The sequence below is a fragment of the Eleutherodactylus coqui genome, chromosome 9 (genome assembly GCF_035609145.1).
Source record: "Eleutherodactylus coqui strain aEleCoq1 chromosome 9, aEleCoq1.hap1, whole genome shotgun sequence".
Classification (NCBI taxonomy): domain Eukaryota; kingdom Metazoa; phylum Chordata; class Amphibia; order Anura; family Eleutherodactylidae; genus Eleutherodactylus; species Eleutherodactylus coqui.
The window spans coordinates 135,886,843-135,907,213 of record NC_089845.1 but is presented as its reverse complement, the minus strand read 5'-3'; the positions used below and the strand labels follow the sequence as shown (position 1 = coordinate 135,907,213).

The following is a 20,371-nucleotide window of genomic DNA, read 5'->3' as shown; positions in this document are numbered from 1 at the left end:
ATGATTGTAACTAATAAAAGTTGAGGTATAGCACAACCTCATCCAGAAAAATGATATTATGAACCAAGAAGTAAAACAAACTTCTCTTTATTATAACCAGTAGTATGATACATTTAGGGGAAAAGTCTCTTCCTTATATTTGTTGAGGAGGGTATGCAGTCTTGGCTGCAGAAAATTAAACTTTTCTTAAGCTTTCTAAAGCGGTGTAAGATCAGAATCAAAGTTGAGAATAAGACAACATTTGATATAGTTAAATGTTAATTTTAATATTGTGGGTCAGGGTGCATTCAGACAAGTTTCCTGATGCGTACATTGGTGTGCACAAAACCAGCGCACCCACGTACGTGCACAAACATGCGTGAATGCAGGTCCATGCAGCATTGCTTTCAATATAAGCCCTTCCCTGAAAATCATTCCTATCTGGTGTAAAAAATAAAAAAATGTATATACTCACCTCTCCGCAGCTGACGGGGCTCAGGCACATCTAGATGCTTGGGTCCTGTCACTGTAATGAAGTTCTTTCAGCAGGCCAGGATTTAAAACCCCCGCCTGCTGAAAGGGCTGCGCCTGATTGGCTGAGCACTCTGCCAATTACTGGCAGCACTCAGCCATTCATTGACTGACAGCTGAGCGCTGCATGTGATTGGTCACAGCGGTCAGCCAATCACGAGCAGCGCCCGGTCGTTCATTGAATTCAATTGGAGAGCTTTGTGATCCCATGCCACAGCTGCAACAGCTGTGGCAGGAGATTCTTTGCTCGCCGCAGGGAGTCCCCTTATCACTGAACACTGTGACAGTGCTGTCACAGTGTTCAGTGATGAGTGGACTCCCCATGGGGAATACTGACTCGCAACAGGGATCTATGGTGCATGCTTATCTTATGTTTTACAGGTGCATACGTTTGCAGTCCTGTAAAACATGGACATGTGAATACACCATAGGGAACCAATGGTTCTAATAGACATTTGGTTATATGTGGTTATAAACACTCTCGTCTGAATGCACCCTCAATGTGTGAAATACCACATTCTTCCTGAAACAACACAAAAATATTTTTAATAAATGCTATAGGGGGAACATTATAAAGCATTTTTGGCATCAAGTAGTAAAAATATTTTTAGATCAATCAAGACTTGGTCTTGTAATACCATACAAATATATATTATACCAATTTTTAACATCTTCATCATTACAAGTGTTAAATAGAGAGTTTCTTCACCGGCTGATATATGCTTCCCTCTGGGCAGTCCGCCCTTCCCTCCCCCTCACCGGCTCTCTTCCTCTCTTCTCCCCTCCGAGAGGTTTGCAAAGGGAGTGGGAAGAATGGGGGCAGCGCTAAGCTCCTGCCCCTTGTCCATAGCCAGCAATGGAAGTGGGCAGAGCAAAGTTTAGCCCCGCCCCCATCCCGCCTATTGAAAATGCCAGAGCAGAGAAGAGAGGCAGAGAGACAGTGAGGGGAAAGGAAGGGGGAAACTGCTTAAATGGAAGCGTATATCGGCCAGCCGTGAAACCACCTTATTTAAGCATTATTAGTCATTCCAAGGATTTCTGCTGATCGCTGTTTTCTATGCTTCAGCGTATTATTTAGCCTATACGCACCAGCTTTCTTTGTGAATGGCATGAAATATGCAAATAAAGATCGTGAATTGATCAGGGGAAAATCTTAATTCATGTGATTATACAGCAAATATGGGCAAACATAAAAAATGCATACGGTCGTGTGAAGGAGGCCTGAATTACAAATGTAAAAAAATAAAGCATTTAAAAAAAAAAAAAGCTTAGGTACAACATTGTAGAACAAAGCAGTAACATTACCTTTGTATTCCAGATGAAAACCGGTGAAACTGACAGATCCATCACTCCTAAAAGCCAAATGCATGTTGTTGGAACCGCTTTCAATTCTTTCTGGTAATTTGCTGTCCTGAAAACTTCCAATCAGGGGACTGTTTCCATCTGGCCCATCATAAATATACAGGAAGTCATAATTTGGCTCAATGCTGAAACTGTTAGACAAAACCAGTCAATTAATTAGCATTCATACATTTCAATGAGTTTTCCTCCTTCAATTGAGTTTAATTAATTAGCTTGTACATGCCCTTTTGCAACCTTTCCTCAACACATTGCCATCTATTCCCTTTTTGCTGTGTTTTCTCATAAGATATTACATTATTTAGCGAAAATATGATTTGCCCTTTGATTTGAAGAGGTTTCCCTCTTTTGATGATATTATATTAAATAAAAGAGCAAAAACAAAACAAGAAAAAAATGTTGTATTGTATATACTTCAGGTTGTAAGACAATGTGTAAACGGGGATGCAAGAAAATCAAGTACACATCAGACTGATACATTGTACTAATCCAGCAAAAGGATCCATTAGGAAGGTGTATTTATAAAGATTGTGTATTATACACAGAGATGCAACATCTATTTGATATCAAATTGTAAAGTAAATGCAATAAAATACCTTTAATCCACTACTACTGAGACTTTCTAGGCAATGGGTTGTTAGTAGAGTTGACCGAACATACTCTGCCGAGCTTGATGCTTGTTCAAGTTTTAGTGTACTCGATGGTGCTCGTTACTTGAACGAGCATCAATTCGTGTTCGACCCCGCCCCAGTGGGCGGCACAAGCAGGCAGGAAGGCAGGAGCGAAAGAGAGAGAGAGAAAGAGAGAGAGAGAAAAAGAGAGAGAGAAAGAGAGAGAGAGAAAGAGAGAGAGAAAGAGAGAGAGAGAGAAAGAGAGAAAGAGAGAGAGAGAACCAAGAAAAAAAAGCTCTGCACCCGGCGTCCCAGATACAAAAATGCTCGAGTCTCCCATTGTAGTCAATGGGGTTCGTTACTCGAGTAGAGCTCTCGAATTTTACGAAAAGCTCGACTAGAATAACGCGGACCCGAGCATTTGGGTACTCGCTCATCTCTAGTTGTTAGGTATTCTGGATTATTCTAAGGTTCTAGGAGAATATATATTACGTTTAGACCAGATTCACACAAGTGTACGTGTATCTACGCACACATTTGCACTGCAATGAATGTTGCAAATTTGTGCAATTGCATACACAAAAAACATGCACCAATGTTTTCAGCCATTGAAATGGCCAATTAGTTTAATGAGCTTAAAATGTGTTCTTTCCTTGCTCTAATTTGCAGGAAAATAGAATATGCTGTGTATTTTTTTGCACAATCAAAATATACATGCCAAATATGAGCATGTGAATGAACCCGTTGAAATTAATACGTTCAATTCTCTGCATATTGCAAATTTTTCGTCACAAATGTGCACGCAAATATGTCCGTGTAAATGCAGCCTCATTTGTAAGGCTTTGTTCCCATGAGCATATATTGGCCTGCCATTTTTTTACAGTCAGCTGATATACGCTGTGATCTGATGCATTGAATTCCAATGCATCAGATCACATGGCCATATTCGTGCGACATAAAAGCGCCTCTCTGGCCAATATTGTACCGGGCCTTTTTTATGTCAGGCCCAAAAGATAGTCCTAGAACTATCTTTTGGGCCGGAATATGTCGGCCGCTGCATGGGCTCCTATGGGAGCCAATTACAGCAGCTGGAGAAGGGAGGTGGGAGGGAGTTTAGCAGCATGACTGCTAAACCCCCTCCCTCATCTCTCCCCCCTCTGGCTGATTGCAATGGGAGGGGGCAGGATGGGGGTGGAGCTAAGCTCCAGCCCCTCCCCACCCCTTGTCTGCAGCCAGCAATGGGAGAAAGCAGGTCGGGGCTGCACTTAGCTCTGCTCTCATCCCACCCCCTCCCATTGCAATCAGCTGGAGGGGAGGAGAGAGGAGGTGACCCGGCGATGGGGAGAGAAGGGGCGACGGTATGGCAGCCACTGCGTAAATGCACCAGGGCCCATGTCGTCTGAACAGGCGCACAAACATTAGATTTGTGCACCCGTTCACAAGTTTTTACACCTCACATCGTAGCGTATATTGGTCAGCCATGAAAACGGCGGCGATATACGCTCACGTAAAAGAGCCCCAAGGGAAAGCACAAAGTAAAGCTAAATTGCTGTTATTGTTTTTGCATTTTTATATAAAATAAAGCTTAAAGGAGTTTTTATCTGAGTATAATATTGATGACCAATAATTGCTTTTTCCCGGTTTTTAATAATAGAAAAGCACTTCTTATAACAAAATATAATTCCCACCATAGTCAAATCAAGAGGATTTTAAAGAAAAAAAGGGATATTTTGAGGAAAGATCCATTTTTAAATAAAGAAATTCAAGAAAAACCAGTGGTGATTTACCGGAAAAACAAAACACTCCAAAACACACTAGCACCTTCAAACCACGAAAAAAAACGTTTTTTGGGAACTTTAGGGATACCACAACTGAAAAATATGTAGATGCAACAAGAAACGAAGTAGATGTTGTCCGTTAATTACACAAGGGAAGGAGGAGATTTTTTTAAAACCGGGAACAGAAAACATTGGAAATCAAACAGTTTTTAAATCGTAGTTCTGTTTTTGTAGTTTATTTGATAGAGTGCCCTTGCGGGTTACAATATGTAGGGCGAAATACTAACGCCCTCAGGTCACATATGAACCAACACAGGTTCAATGTCTCCGCAGGCTACACAAAACACAACGTTTCAGGTCATTGCCGGGAGAAACACCATAAGGACCTCACAAATTACATTGCGGGCAAGGGAAAGGTTGCCCCCTAGTTGCAGGCAAGGGAAATGTTTTGCATTTATAGAATGGATATGCTGGTTCCAAAGACAAGCAATGAGTATTATGTGTGTGTGTGTATATATATATATATATATATATAATTAAAATATCCTGATTACAATAAGGGTTGGGTGATGCATTTTGGCAGTTTTTTATGACATGGAGTGTTTATGATAATGAAATTTTATATCCATGATGATTTAAATATGACTTCTACATTTTATTATGTAGTTGTATCTGTATAATAGTATTTTGACTTTATCATTTTGAATTATTGGATAATTTGAGCAAATTTTTGTATGAGAAATATTTGTTATCATTATTTATTATCACCATTAGTATGGATTTACTACAGTGCTGGATATTTCATCAGGGGTTATGCACATTCTCTAATATGATTTTATAAAGTATATTAGTTGGGGTTAATTACCCCTATATTGTATAGGAACGTCATTAGGGATATGTAATCATGATAGTTTTAATGTAATACGCCTTTTAACTAAGAGGCACGAGCCCTTATTAGTTTCTAACGAGGGACTTTATGCAGTTTATGAATTGGGATTAGATCATCACGTTGTATATACTTTATGCTATAATGGATTTAGGAACATGCGCTCTTAGACCTCCATGGCCCTGGATCCCATGTGGCTATTTCCTAAAGCGCAAGGGCATAACGCCAACACGCTACGTAAGTCCGGCATTATAAATGGAATGCATATGTGTTCCAAGAGTGATCTGAGGTTGCTCTCTATGGACAGCGATACTCCATCTACATCATAGCTGTTCCGGCAGCGGAAGAGTTTCTTCTCAGAACACATGGTATGTATTTCTTAAAAGCCCTTCACAGGTATAGACTAAAAGAATATAGTTTATTAGAAACTCTTAAAAACATATACGGGCTGACTAACAGTACTGACATACATTAACACACAAAAGAGGAGAAGATATATTTCGGTGCAAGTTTGAATTATGCATCCAATGTCTCCAATGTAGATAATGGTCACAATAGCATGGTCAGTATAAGTGGATAACTTTAGTTCATATACAGAGTTCCTGCACTGAATGACTGGTGGCAGTCGTATGTAGAGGTCGCAGAGAACTACGGCTCTGAATGACTGGTGAAGTCACAGAGAAATACGGCTCAACGCGTTTCTCCGCTCGCTTTAGAGCGGTTCATCAGGAGCCACAGATGTATATTTGACCAAAAAATCTTTAGTGGGATTAATAGCGTCAATCATTTAATTGACTAAGCTATCTTCCTCTTTTAGGATATATAATCAGTAGGATTAAATTGGCAAGAAAGTGGGTTGTCTGCGAAGATGTCGCCAACAGGTATATATATATATACCAGACACCGTTAGACAAAAAGCCAGCAGGGTACGATGGTATAGTGGCTACGTTGGTAAAGAAGGAAGGAGGACTCGGATAAAGAACTTATGCACTGACAGTAGTCACAAGTCAGATGCGTGTTTAGATATGTCAGCTATAAGGATCCTGTATTTAGCGCTGTATACCTATCCTCCTACAAGTGTTGCAATGTTAGCAGCACTAATGTAGAATTTCTAGTCATATGCACTGACATTAATAGAAAGTCAGGTGCATGTTCAGATAGGTCAGCTAAAGAGGATCCTGTATTTAAAGCTGCATACCTATCCTCCTAAAAGTGTTGCAATGTCAGCAACACTAATGTAGAAATGCTAGACTCCTATCAAAAGTTCAGACAACCAATCTAATATTCAAGCAGGCAGCCAAAAATAGGCTTCAACAAATTTTTCTGCTCAAACAATAGGTCCCCAAGATAAGGCTACCTAGTGTGCCAAACATAGAGTAAAATAACAAACAGATAAAGCCTGTGGCCCTGATGGTGAGCCACAGGTAAATGCTTTTTTGTATTAATGTATGTTAGTACTGTTAGTCAGCCCGTATATGTTTTTAAGAGTTTCTAATAAACTATATTCTTTTAGTCTATACCTGTGAAGGGCTTTTAAGAAAAATTTACATATAGACTTCCCGTCTCTGTGATAAGCACATGGTATGTAACACTATTTATAGCTGCATTATATGAATTGTTTTTATGCTTGATAAAGGCGTTTTTACACACCGAAACGCGTTACACTGCGTTCCTATTTGTGAAAAAAAGGTTTCATTAATCTGTGATGAATTGAATTTAAATTATTTTGAAAGAAAAAAGTATTGAGTTGTATAATAAAACTACTTGGGATTGGATCTTGCCGTTTCCCTTGTTTTTCTGTTGATACGAGGACTACTACATGAGTGCAGGAAGTATTTTTTCTTTATATCTGGCGATTGGCAATTCCCCATATTGTGCACCAATTTGCGTTGTTCTGAATGCTGCTCTCCATTTTATATTGATAATTGTGGACCTCTAAAGAAACTGCGATAAGCTTTCCACGACCTTCGGTGCAAGTGGGTATCTCCTTCATTGGGAGACCCACTCTGCACCAGGTGAGTCTATTTTCATATCACTATACTTACTTCTATAAATTTATATCTAGGAGCAATCCTGATAAATCTATGTTTAAATTGATGTTAGGGGGTCAGTAGGCCAGTATGTAACCTCTGTATGGGTTTCTCATATCTCATAATTTCCACTGATGTAAAAATCCCCCTCCGAGATTCATTCAGTTTCTGATAGTATCAAAGGTGGTTATAAACTTATATTCCCAAATTCTTCTGTGATGTTGGGACTTACAATTGCCTTTAAGAATAATAACTTTCATCTCTTGTATGTTGTGTCCATGACTAAAAAAAAAAAAAAAACCTTTGCCACTGGTAATTCTGTCTCTCTCTCTTTAATCATGTGGTGATGCGATCTCATCCTGGCTTTCAGTTTTTGTCCTGTTTCCCCAACATGCAGGCCCCCTACAGGACATTCACTGTACAGCATCAGGTACACAACATTGGGCGTGGAACATGTAAATGTCCTAGGGATATTGTAGTCCTGCTGTGTGTTGGGGATTTGCATCCTGTCCATGGTACGTACATGTGAGCAGGTCTTGCAGCCAGAATTGTGCTGACCCAGAGAATAACGTGATCACATTATTTATTTTGCATGCAGAACACAATAAAAACAAATCCAAAAAAACAAATTGTGAAATTTCTTTTTTCCCAATCCCTCTAAAAAATAAATTAATAAAAGTTATACAATACATTATGTATCCAAAAATGATGCCATTAAAAATTCTCCAAACATTGGATTGAATCCAATATCACTGGATAGTCTAAACTTTAAAAACTTTTATGGGTTTCTAAATTGACTAAAACATTTTCAACATCTGCCTCCCCTACAATATGCACCACACTATACATTTGGAAAGAAGAATGTCTTGCCTTCCTGATTGTCTCCCTCTTACAACCATTTCTCCAAACATTTTATGTTCGTGTAGCAATCTAGTTTAAAGAAAGTGTTGAAGTTGCTTTTTTTTTCAGCAGACGGAAAGAACTCTCAAGCTGACTGGTCATATGTCCAGTCATCCTGAGAGGTGTCTGAGTGGATGGCAAACATATCAACTGAGCATCTCTGCTGATGCCTCAGACACCTGACATATCCTGGTCCTACATAGTCTTTCTGTCATACTGACTGTGCAGATCACCTATGCACGGAAATCTGCCATTCTGCCTGAACAGGAAGTAAATATCACATGAATCCATGACTGACTCATCACCACACTACCATTCTGTGCATGCACCCTCAATGCCACGAAGGTAACGGCAGCCATTTTTCCCCATAGTTCATATCCCCTACAGAAATCTAGTATGTTAGGAGTAATAAAAGTATTTGCATTTTACCTTATTATGACTTATTAATTCTTTTTTAACTACTTTATTTTTTCTCACATTTTCTCGAAAATGTAAAGTGAAGGTTGTGAAATTGTTCTTTCCTCTTCTGAGGTAACTACTTCTTTTTACTACCTCTCATCACTCAAGTCTGCAATGTCTCCACAGTCCTCCATCTCTCTCTGATGCTGCTGAGCTAGTATTTGTCATTCACTACAGTCTGCTATATGTCATTTGCAAGAGGATTCAGCCAGGTGTATAGAACTAGCAGTCACACTTGGGTCTTGATGGCTGAGGGGAAGCAAAAATCCCTTATGCCATATAAGACTCTAGTATTATAAATGACACAAGATAGGTGGGGACCCTCTTAGAAATATTACATTTGGGCCTAGGATGCTCCAGTTACCCCTCCATATATAGCTGTAGGATAAGTCACTACAGAGAACGGTATGTATGCTTTGGGCCTTAGGGAACTTTTACTGATTGAACCTGACTACCGAGACTGTAGTCAGAACTAACTAGGTAACTATAGAATTCTGTACACTAGTAGTAAATACATCCAGAGTGAAAAAGTACTAATCATACTAAAAAAGTAATTAAGATATATTACAAAGTTTAGAATCTTGTAGTTATTGGCCTCGAATTGTCTAAGCATGAGCTTGTTATTTTAGTTATGCCATTGCTGATATATATTAAATCTTTATTTCTTGAGAGACTTTGTAGACACACAGTAGTGTTGCACTAAACTTACTATATTATTTCCCCTAATTAACTTTTATGAAATCTTTATCAAATTTTGTTAGAAGTTCCTTCCGCGCACAATGACAAATGGAACATCTCAAGAGAGCTGAAAACCTAATCCCAACACAACTTGATCTTTTATAATTTAGAAGTATCTACATATTTCATGTTTCCAGTAGATGCACGCACCTGACGTTTGTGAAAATATCAGTCTTTCCTCAGTGAAGAGGATAAAACGAATTTCATTCAAATTAATTCAAATTACAGTACTTTTAGGTATCAAAGCTTAATTTTTTTGGAGAAACTTCTTAAATTTAAGTGTTCATATATGCTCATGTAACATATAGGAATAGACTAAACGGACTGGTGGCTATGTATGTTCGATATAACTTTCTCAATGTTATAGTTATGAACCAGACAAGTTCCCAGCTGTTTCTGTATAGCTGGCCATACATGTTAGATATATAGCATCCAAGTCAAATTAGCAGGATGGAATGACCATCTAAAGGCCCAAACAAACAAATTTGAGCGATAATCATTCAGTGTGAATGCGAAAAAATCAAATTTGCTCACTTGTTCACTGCAGGGAGGTGTAGCGCTGAGCGAGAAGCGGACGGGAAGCCAGTGAGTTGGCGCAAGACTTTCTGCTTGAATGCTTAGCATTAGCGCTGATGACCTTAGCAGTGACAGCAGCACTCATGCAGTCACTTAACAGACTGTCAGCCTGTGTAAAAAAGCCTTAATATGTATGGGGACTCTCCCCCAATGGGTAATGTTAGGGGAGATAAAAATTAGACTGTTGGCTTTCAACATGTTAAATCCTTTTGTTCTTGCAGAGATAAGCCACTGTCAGAACAGCTTGGTAGATACTTTTTTCCTTATTGAGAACACATGCATGCTCGGCCAAACCAAACATTCATGCGTATGGGTGAATTTGGAGAGATAGCCATTGGCTGAATGAGTGTACAGCCAACAGGTTTCTCCTGTAGGACCAGTTTTACTCTCATTAATGAAAAAAGAAGCACACATGTGTGATGACCTTCCAATTTGACCTCCTCCCATAAGCAGACATTTCAGGTCACCATGGCTTGCAGGATAGGATTCAATGCTGTTTCTATATTGAATTAGAAATTCCATCTTCACTTAAAGCAACTGCCTAGTCTTGCGACAAAATTTTTCCAGGGACCAGAGGGAGGGGAGTTATACTATCTGGTGCCTTCCTCTATGTCTATACTGCCATTGACCTGCCTGTTTCTTTGGCGCCTCCTTAGTCTTGCAAAATGGCAGATTATGGATGCACGGTGTGCATTGAGCAGTGAACGGAACATTGAGACCATTTTGAAAGACCACAGAGGGGCTCTAGGAACAGGCAGGCCCACAGCAATACAGCTATATAAGAGATCACCAGGTAATATAACTTCCCTCCTTGGGTCCTTGATCCAGGAAGGGCTGCATTGTAATCTTTGCAATGGGACCTATTATATCGCATCTATGTATAGCATCCCTAGATCTGATTACAAAGTATATATCCTAAATATGTCCATAGCTACATATTCCTCTAATATGATAAAAGTCTTCCTTTTACCATAGAGATATCACCTTGCTTGCCCTCTTGGTGACATTTGTTTTTTCCTTTGCTCCAATGACAATGTCCTGAAATGCGATCCATTTTATTTAACAGACAAATTAGCAAGGAACTGTAACAGTAACATGTGAAAAACGGCGTCCATCTATTCGGCTAAATCTAATTATTTTCTAATAAGCAGATGTACCCTATTAATTATGTTTCTTTTCTCTCCTGTCCATCACCAGTGAACAACATGGTGATTAAGAATAAGCAACTCATCTGAAATATAGAAGCAATCAACAATCCATTGTATATTCAATTGGGAATACTACAAATAGACCAAAGCTACAATTTAAAAACAACTGGCAAATAAATAACATACATAGCTATCACACATGGCTAACTACATTATATATTCATGAGATACACATTTTGCATAATCTTGATCTAATCTTGCATAATCTTGCCTAATTCCACAACATATTCCGAAATAAATTGTAATAATTGCCTTACAAAATTAGAATTTGGGTAAAATTTGCAATTTTTGATTTGGATATGAATTATTAAGTTTACCAGTCCCTCCCTCTGTACAGTATATGGTTTTATGGCAAAAAAGTAAAGCACATATATCTTATGTTGAACAGTATAAAGAGACCTAGATTATTAGAACATATTTGGTAAAGAAAAAGATGGCAACAATTACAAAGATGGAAGTATTCTATCACCAGCATTATGGATGCAAGCATAAGAAGACTGAAGATATAAACAGAACATTCTAGAGAAGAGAGAAATCCTATTTAACTGGTAGTGAATAGTTAAAAATAACTTGCTCAGGAATTTGAACAGTACTCAAACAAGTTTTCAATCTTAGGCCGAATGACCATGGACGAATTTTTGTTGCAGAATTCCCGGCCAGATGCCCACTGTGAATTCTGCAGCAATGGCCAACCATAAACATGCTAAGTTAATAGATTCTCCCCTCCCCACAAACAGAAATCAACTGCGATTTTCCGCTTGCGGGGGAGAATTGCAGCATGTACGTCCAGCGATACTTCCGCAATGAGCACTGCAGAAGTATCACGGGAATCCGCGTCATAGCCCAGCACAGTCGTGTCATCCTCTGTACTGTGCATGCGCGCCGGCTAAGACACTTGAGGTGGATCCGGATAGGTGAGTATGGGTCTCTTGGGAGTGGTGGGTCTGATTCCGCTGTAAGATTTCACAGTCGGAATCACACTCAGGACGTGAGTATGAGGCCTTATTAAGATCACATTCTAGAGGCTAAATGGTAAAAAGTTACTTTGGCACCATTCCCATGCTATAACTCTCTGGTTGCCTCTTACACTACATAATCGTGATAGGCATTGGTCACCATGAGTATGCCATTAGTGCAGTCAATTAGTTAATTATTGTCTGTTAGTCACCTTTCCCAAGTACTGATGGTGTCTCCCAGTACTCAAATACCCCCAGGAATTATAATATGGTAGAACTATATAATAATTGGATAGACGCATGAGCAGTAATATGAAGCACATATAAACACTAGTAGGTAGCAAAATGAAAGAATAGGAACTCGCCAAAAGATGATGGGAAGACACAAACATATGGTGATGGTAGTGAGATTATGGAGCTGGCAAACGATGTAAACAATTCAATCAGCAGATGGATGATGGTGAACAGATAATAGCAAACTGACAATTTACTAACTCTAACTTTCCATAAGTATTTCCCTAATCTGTGCCTGATGCTGACCCTAGCACCAGACACCACTGTCCATGAAGATAACCCCAATAGGAACCTTATTTGAAAGACTGATGCTGACAAACAACTAGCGTGAACTAGCACCCAGAGAGCAGAATCGAATTAGGAAGCAAGACAAGATAGATACAAAGAGGGAAAAGCAAACAATAAGGTACAGGGCTAAGAAATAGACTGGACTAGAAATAACTACAGAGTTCCATACTACTCTCCACACTTTATAGAAGCTAGGAATATTTAAAGAGAGTTAACCAATCAGGAACTTCTGTCCAAACAATCCTGGACTGTAATATTCTAGTCAGCTAACCTACTCAAATAGATCAGCTATGAAACCATTGCATCGCGATTGCCTCCACAAAAAAATTGTTCATAGGAATGATGAACCATTTCTGCTGATTGCAACAAACATATTGAGGTTGCATTTTATAATGTAAAAGCCCATTTATACCAGCCGATGATCGTTAAAAGATCGCTCAAACAGTTTGAGTGACAGCTTTGAGCGATCATTTTGCATAAACCGTTAAGTAGCTACTCAGCTACTTAGTAGCAATTAAATGTGCAAATGAAGCCTTCAGTAAATGCAGTTAATAGCTCTAGGGCTATTATCTGCACTCAGATCCTTTGATCTCCATGGGGAAACAATGCTATCAGCACTCCCCGTGGAGAACTGCTGATAAAAGTGATGGATGATTTTTAGGTTGGACTGAATTTAACGACCAGTTAGCAGTGTGCAGAAAGCGTTTAGACGAGCCGATGATCGCTAAAACGATTGCTGATTAGCAATTATCTGAGCGATCATCGGCTGGTGTAAATGGGCCTTAGGTCAATATGGCCATGGAGTCATAGTCTTATTCAGAACATAAAAACAAACATTGAAACCAAAGTACAAATATTAAAGCAGCATTGTACAAGGAACCAATATATAATGAGTTTGAAGAGTCATATAACTTGATTATTCTGCAATGAAATACCAGAAGTATTACAAAGAACAACTTTGGAAACTCTGAAAGACACATTGCAAACTCAATAGTTAAACTTGCAGTAATCATCATGATTCTCTTGCTTTAATAGTCAAAATCAAAACCTGGAAACGTCTATGCTTTTGGATGGACGCTGTTCAGTTAAAACCAGGTATGCTTGCTACAATTTTACTGGCTAATTCCTTCTATGTAACATATATTCAGAAATCTGAAGCATTAGTGAGAGGGATTTCTCTAATACCTTAAGGTACCTGTAAACGGTCCGATAGTCGCCCGAATAATCGCTCAAACAAGCGATTATTGGCGACTGTCAGTCTATGTATACATGGCCAATACAGGGCACAGAGTGAAATGTCGCTCAGTAGTCACTAGTTGTTCCATTTTAATCTCTGAGCAACTGCCTGTTAGCAGTGAATGGAGGCATGTGACTGGGAGAGATCTCTGGCATGCTCTGCCTCCATTCTCTGGTAGACTATTTCTTGCATGTAAAAGCACAGCAGTGATAATCACTGGAATGGCTGCCTGGTGCCGATAGTCTTACCATATAAGACCTGTAAACATAAGGCTGAAAACCCCAAGGGCATCCATATTGAATACTTGTAGAGTGTGTCAATTTTGAGTGAGGAGAAACAAAGAAAAAAGAAGGGGGAACAGTATAACTTTTGTATGTGTAGAAGTTGCACTGTACTTGGGCTCTGATGTCATGTACAGATGTAGTTAACTTTCTGCAACAAATTATTTTAAGCTGTTGAAAAGCTATTGTTATCTTAACACAAAAAGGAACTGTTGAAAAGCCATCGAAAGGGCAAGAAAACTGTGGCACAGAACAATTCCTCAATACATTTATGGCCAAGTTAAATTTTGCTATATATGTAGGAGTACCCCAAAATTGCAGTGGAGCAAGTTAATTGGAGGCAATGGTACAGATTTTCTATCGGAGCCTAGGAGCTTTAAGTTACACCTCCGATAGACCCCTCCAGCTGAGTACAAGCGCAAGTTAGAAATTGTTCTCTGTAGAATTTGAGAAGGTTATTTGAGATTAGAAAAGTATTTGCATTTTTTTACTTAAACTCTTGTCTATTGGTTGTGTTTGGTATTACAATGCATCCCAATTTAAGTGAATGTTATACTAAACACTACCTAAAGATAAGGTTGTCACCGTCATTTATGGTAAAAAAAAAAGTGGATCCTCATTTCTAATCTTATCAACCCCATTTAATTATGTCCAATTTGGAAACTATAAAAATAGATTTCAGGATTAGGGATGAGCGAGTATACTCGCTAAGGCACTACTCGATCGAGTAATGTGCCTTAGCCGAGTATCTCCCCGCTCGTCCCGAAAGATTCGGGTGCCGCCGTGGGGCGGGGAGCTGCGGGGGAGAGCAGGGAGGAACGGAGGGGAGATCTGCCCCGCTCCCCGCCGCAACTCACCTGTCAGCTGCGGCGGCCCCCGAATCTTTAGGGACGAGCAGGGAGATACTCGACTAAGGCACATTACTCGAGCGAATAGTGCCTTAGCGAGTATACTCGCTCATCCCTATTCAGGATTAATCTGATCCTTCTTAAATTCTGACTGTCTAAACTAAGGCATATAATGCTGTACACACCTGATGAAAGCCAGAGAAATGACATAGTCCGGGTTCACTGTAATAGTCCAGTCACAGTCCCTGCTATGTGGATATGGGTGAGGAAAATTTGGAGATAAAATAAAACCAGCAGAACCAGTTAGATTGCCACCACATGGAGCTGGAAGAGAAAGAATGAAAATTATTAGATTGTACACAAACCAGGATGGAATGGTTAAACCTATACCAGAAGCAGCTTGCCTAGAAAATAATTTGAAGGTTTGACTAAAGATTTATATGCATTGACTTTGAGTTCCCTTTCAATCTTCTGTGCCAATACCTATTATTACCCTCAGTGCCAGAATTTTAAAATACTGTATAGTACAACACATGGCATGTGCTCATAATATTTAGCCTATAGTATTTATAACTGTACCTCTAAGCTCTATAGGTGCCCAATGTAGGAGTTTTAGAGTCCCTCCTTACACCTCATATCTTTAAAATTTAGCTTACAATCTATTTTATGGACAGTAATTTCATTATCTCCTGTTAACCTCCCTCAGGCCTTGGTCAGACGGGCGTTTTTTCACGCGATTCGCGAATGCGCATGCGTCTGGCGATTTTCTAAAACCATTGCTTTGCAATGGTATCGGACACATGAGCGCTTTTTATGCGCTCGTCCGATAAATTATAGAACAGAAATCGCAGGTCGCACCTATCTGCGATCTGCGATTCCTGTTCTCTTCTCTATATGCGCTCAATGGGGCCGGCGGCAGCAGCGCCGACCCCATTGAGAACATATAGTAGACAAATCAGGGGTTAAAAATATAAGCCCTTCCCTGAAATTCATCCAGAAATAAGTAATCAGCTGCCCCTGATTGGTCCCTGTGCTGAGCCAATCAGAGGCAGCACTCACTCACCCATTCATGAATTCATGAATGGGTAGGGGAGAGCTGCCTCTGATTGGTGAGGCTGTGACCAATCAGAGGAAGCTCATTCAGCAGGCGGGGATTTTAAATCCCCGGCTGCTGAATACTACTCAGAGCAGTTCAGGAGAACTGCCGGGACCAGGTGAGTATATATTTTTGTTTGTTTTTACACATTTCTGGATGAATTTCAGGGAAGGGCTTATATGTTTAAGCCCTTCCCGAAAATTCATCGTGAGATCGCCCGCAGCCCATTGCTTTCAATGGAGCCGGCTGTATTGCCGGCTCCATTGAATTCAATGCGCTGGACAGCTCCGGCCCGTTTCTAATGAAGCGCGGCTAGGAGCAGTTTTTTCGGGCGATTTTTCGGCCCCGGTCACGCGATTTGCGGATGTGCATCTGTCATGCGATCCGCAAATCGCGCGAAAAAACGCCCGTGTGACTAAGGCCATAGGGTGCATTCAGACAAGCGTGTTTATATAACTACGTGTCTATTAGAACCATTGGTTCCCTGTGGTGTGCTCACATATCCATGTTTAACAGGCGTGCAAATGCACGTATCTGCAAAACATAGGACATCTGTGCATCATAGGTCCATGGTGAATATTCCCCGCCTAGAGTCCCCTTGTCACTGAACACTGTAACAACACTGTCACACTGTTAAGTGACAAGAGGACTCCCCGTGGGGAGTAAAGAATCCCCTGCAACAGCTGTTACAACTGTGGCAGAGGATTGCTATGTTCTCTCATTGATTTCAATGGGGCCGCCACTGCCGGCAGCCCCATTGAAAGCAATAGGATGCCGGAACCCCCGCGGTGATTTTCGGGGAAGGGCTTTAAATAGAAACCCTTCCCTAAAAATCATTCCTAAAAATCATTGTTGGCTCGTGTACTTAGTGTTGTGTGTAAGTACTTCCGGCTCAGTGTTTCACAGAGGAATGTGAAACACCGAACAAGAAGTGAATGATTCTCAATGATTATCTGTCTGTCCAAACAGGCTGAAATAATGCAAACGAGTTAGGGGTGACCTTACTCGCCCGTTCAAATGAGAATCGGCTCATCCATTCCTGACAGATTGCTCACTAAATGCAAAGAAAGTCTCAACTTTAGATATAAAGGAATAATAGAATCCATAATGGGATAAGATAAAGTTAAGTCTATTCCTTACCTATGCATGATGGAGGACTAGGCTGCCAAAAGAAACGGTTATCCACTTGGATACAAGTAATTCTTTCCTCTCCTTGTAACTCATAGCCAGGATCACACTGAAAAATAACAGTATCCCCAGGTTCTCGGCCATCACCATTCCTGGTTCCATTCATTGGAACTCCAGGATCCCGACATGCTGTAGCCACGGAACCTGAAATATAAGAGAAAATGTAATTTTCATAAGCTGATGATAGTCCTTCAGTAGTTCTTAATGAATACAACTTTTCAATTAGACTCAACTTCATTGTTTTCTTTACTTTAGGAAAACATAAAATAATTATCAACACAAATTAGAGGTCTATACATTTTAGGCTGAAGAGAAGCAATAACAAAAATTAAACTGCTTGGTTAAACCATGTGGTGTGCAAACTAAGAGTGCTTTTACACAGGCAGACAATTGTGTGCTGAATTACAGTGAGCATATTGATCAGCCCTCCTTCAGGGGTTTTAAACTGGCAGATTATCTACAGTATCGGGACAAATGATTGTTAATACAATCATCTGTCCCCATACCGCTACCATTAGTCGGATAACCAGTGACCATTTTTAGTCCTTGGAACATTTACAAGGCCTGATGGTCAGTCAAATGAACATTTAGGCATATGCTCAATTGTCATGTTATGTAAAAAGTCCTAATAAGTGATACTGACTCACTAAATAATGACTTGAGTACCAACAAAAGAGATTTAAAAAAAATGAACCACATGTGCTAATGAGAATTTTCTTTTCTATCCCTGTTGATCAGTCACTGGTAGTTTTTAGTGACTACCTTAAAGAGAGGTATTCCACTTTATTTTAACTGATGACCTATCCCCTGAATAGGTCAGCAGTACTTGATGGATGGGATCCCTGTTCATCAGCTGACCATCCAGCCAATGCACCTTTGCAGCTGGACATAGTCATCAATGGTCAGAGGAGTCATGGGCTGCACCGTCTTTACTCCCACTGAAATCTATGGGAGCATCATACCACTTCCTGCTCCTCTCATAGTCAGGATGTCATGTCCTAAGCAGGAAGTAAAGGGACAGCGTTGTGCTCCCATTGATTTCAATCAGAGTGAAACTGGTGCTGCCACTGATTCTTCTGACCATTGATGATGATGTCCAGCCTGCTACAGAGTACAACAGGTAGGTTCATCAGTTAAAATAGACCAGAATATCTCTTTGATGGCACCTTTGAAAATATATTTATTTTAAAGAGCCACGGACGGTTTCTCTGAACTGTTCAATGGCCACAAGAGGTTCAAAAGAGGTAAAACACAAATGTTGAAGTCATGGGTCAATTTGTGCTCTCCTTTGCCAATTTATGACTACTTTGAGTGGTGTTTCAAAACTAGGGTACAAATGTGAGCAATGATAATGATGTGATAAGTTGAAATAAAAGTAGTGCATTGATTTGATGATGTTAGAGGTTTCTGATGATGGTAACATTTTTAGTGGGTTCCTGCATGGTAAAATGACTAAGGACTGACTTAGAGGAAGATGTTCTTGCATTTATGGGTAGGGTATCTGTACTAATATTAAATGGTCTATCAGGGCACCTTCAGGGAATATAAAATACATTTATGGCTAAGGCTACATGTCTACTTTTGGCTTCATCAGGAGTCCCATGACCAAATAGTTATGTGTAATCCTGTATACTCACACTCACTTCTCAAAACTGAAGGTCGCAAATTGTAGCAATTTTTTTTTCCTAAGAACTACGACCCAGAGTTGCGAGCTGCGGCTCACACTGCAACCTAATTCACCTCACTGTGAGTGTGAAGTCACAGGACTAGTCGCAGGACCCCTATCACAACCAAAAGTTATTGTGTGACCCTAACAAATGATTTTTAGCACTTAATATGCTGTTTTAAATCTGAGTCTGAAAGACAACGTACCGGGTCATAATTCTTACACATGACACCCATGTTTTGAGTGAAATAAAATAGCCAATTGGAAAGCGACAACATGGCCATAATACCTTTCAATTCTTATTTTTCCAGAAAACAAGAAAAAAGGCAAAGTGTGAGAATCACCATTATTATTGATGTATCTCATCTATGCCGTCTACGGCGTCTGATACGGGATGTACTTTGCTGCAGGGATTTCATTAAACAAATGTAAATTGTTTTAATATTTTAAAATGTCTAGTATTTAAAGATGTGTTTCACTTAAGATGTTTTTTTTATTATGTCTATTTTTCTTAATATTTTTCTTTTTATGAATTGAGCTGTACTTTCCATTTACAATGCGCATTAAATGCCGGTCTTCTGCACATTAGTAATAAGATCATTTACTGTACATGGTGGATATTAATTTTTCAGCATTGCTTTTAACGCAGAACAATTACAGTGTAATGTTTCTTGTTTCATAGGCTTCATTTACAGTATCGCATATTAGGTAATATAGCTGGTGGCACTGTGGAGGCTCTGTCTGATCTTGTTGTCTATCTCAAGCATTTATAATCTATCCTTTGTTCTATATGCTATACTATAGGAAATTCTTAAAAACAACACTTAGAATAATAATCCATCTGTATGTGATGGATGATAATGATGCTAATTCTGATAATAATGGTGATGGATAGAGATGAGCGAGCATACTCGTCCGAGCTTGATACTCGTTCGAGTATTAGGGTGTTCGAGATGCTCGTTACTCGAGACGAGCACCACGCGATGTTCGAGTTACTTTCATTTTCTTCCCTGAGAAATTTGCGCGCTTTTCTGGCCAATAGAAAGACAGGAAAGGCATTACAACTTCCCCCTGCAACGTTCAAGCCCTATACCACCCCCCTGCAGTGAGTGGCTGGCGAGATTAGGTGTCACCCGAGTATTAAAATCTGCCCTCCCGCGGCTCGCCACAGATGCATTCTGACATAGATCAGGGAAAGTGCTGCTGCTGGTGCTGCTGCTATAGGGAGAGCGTTAGGAGTTATTTTAGGCTTCAAGAACCCCAACGGTCCTTCTTAGGCCATAGAAATCGCAGATCGCACCTATGTGCGATCTGCGATTCCTGTTCTCTTCTCTATATGCGCTCAATGGGGCCAGTGGCAGCAGCGCCGACCCCATTGGGAACATATAGAAGACAAATCATTCTTCTCTGCCACAGCTGTAACAGCTGTGGCAGAGAAGAACGATGTTTGCCCATTGAATTC

General features: G+C 39.9%; 1 protein-coding gene across 1 annotated transcript in view; it reads right to left on the bottom strand.

Annotated features, from left to right (window-relative positions):
- Positions 1 to 20,371, bottom strand: part of CSMD3 (CUB and Sushi multiple domains 3) — a 909,686-nt gene that overhangs the window by 471,402 nt on the left and 417,913 nt on the right. The window contains exons 24-26 of the mRNA XM_066579038.1: positions 17,196 to 17,387; positions 15,145 to 15,283; positions 1,816 to 2,003 (exon numbers count right to left, since the gene is read on the bottom strand). Of these exons, the coding sequence (XP_066435135.1) occupies positions 1,816 to 2,003; positions 15,145 to 15,283; positions 17,196 to 17,387 (519 nt within the window). The remainder of the gene's footprint in view (positions 1 to 1,815; positions 2,004 to 15,144; positions 15,284 to 17,195; positions 17,388 to 20,371) is intronic.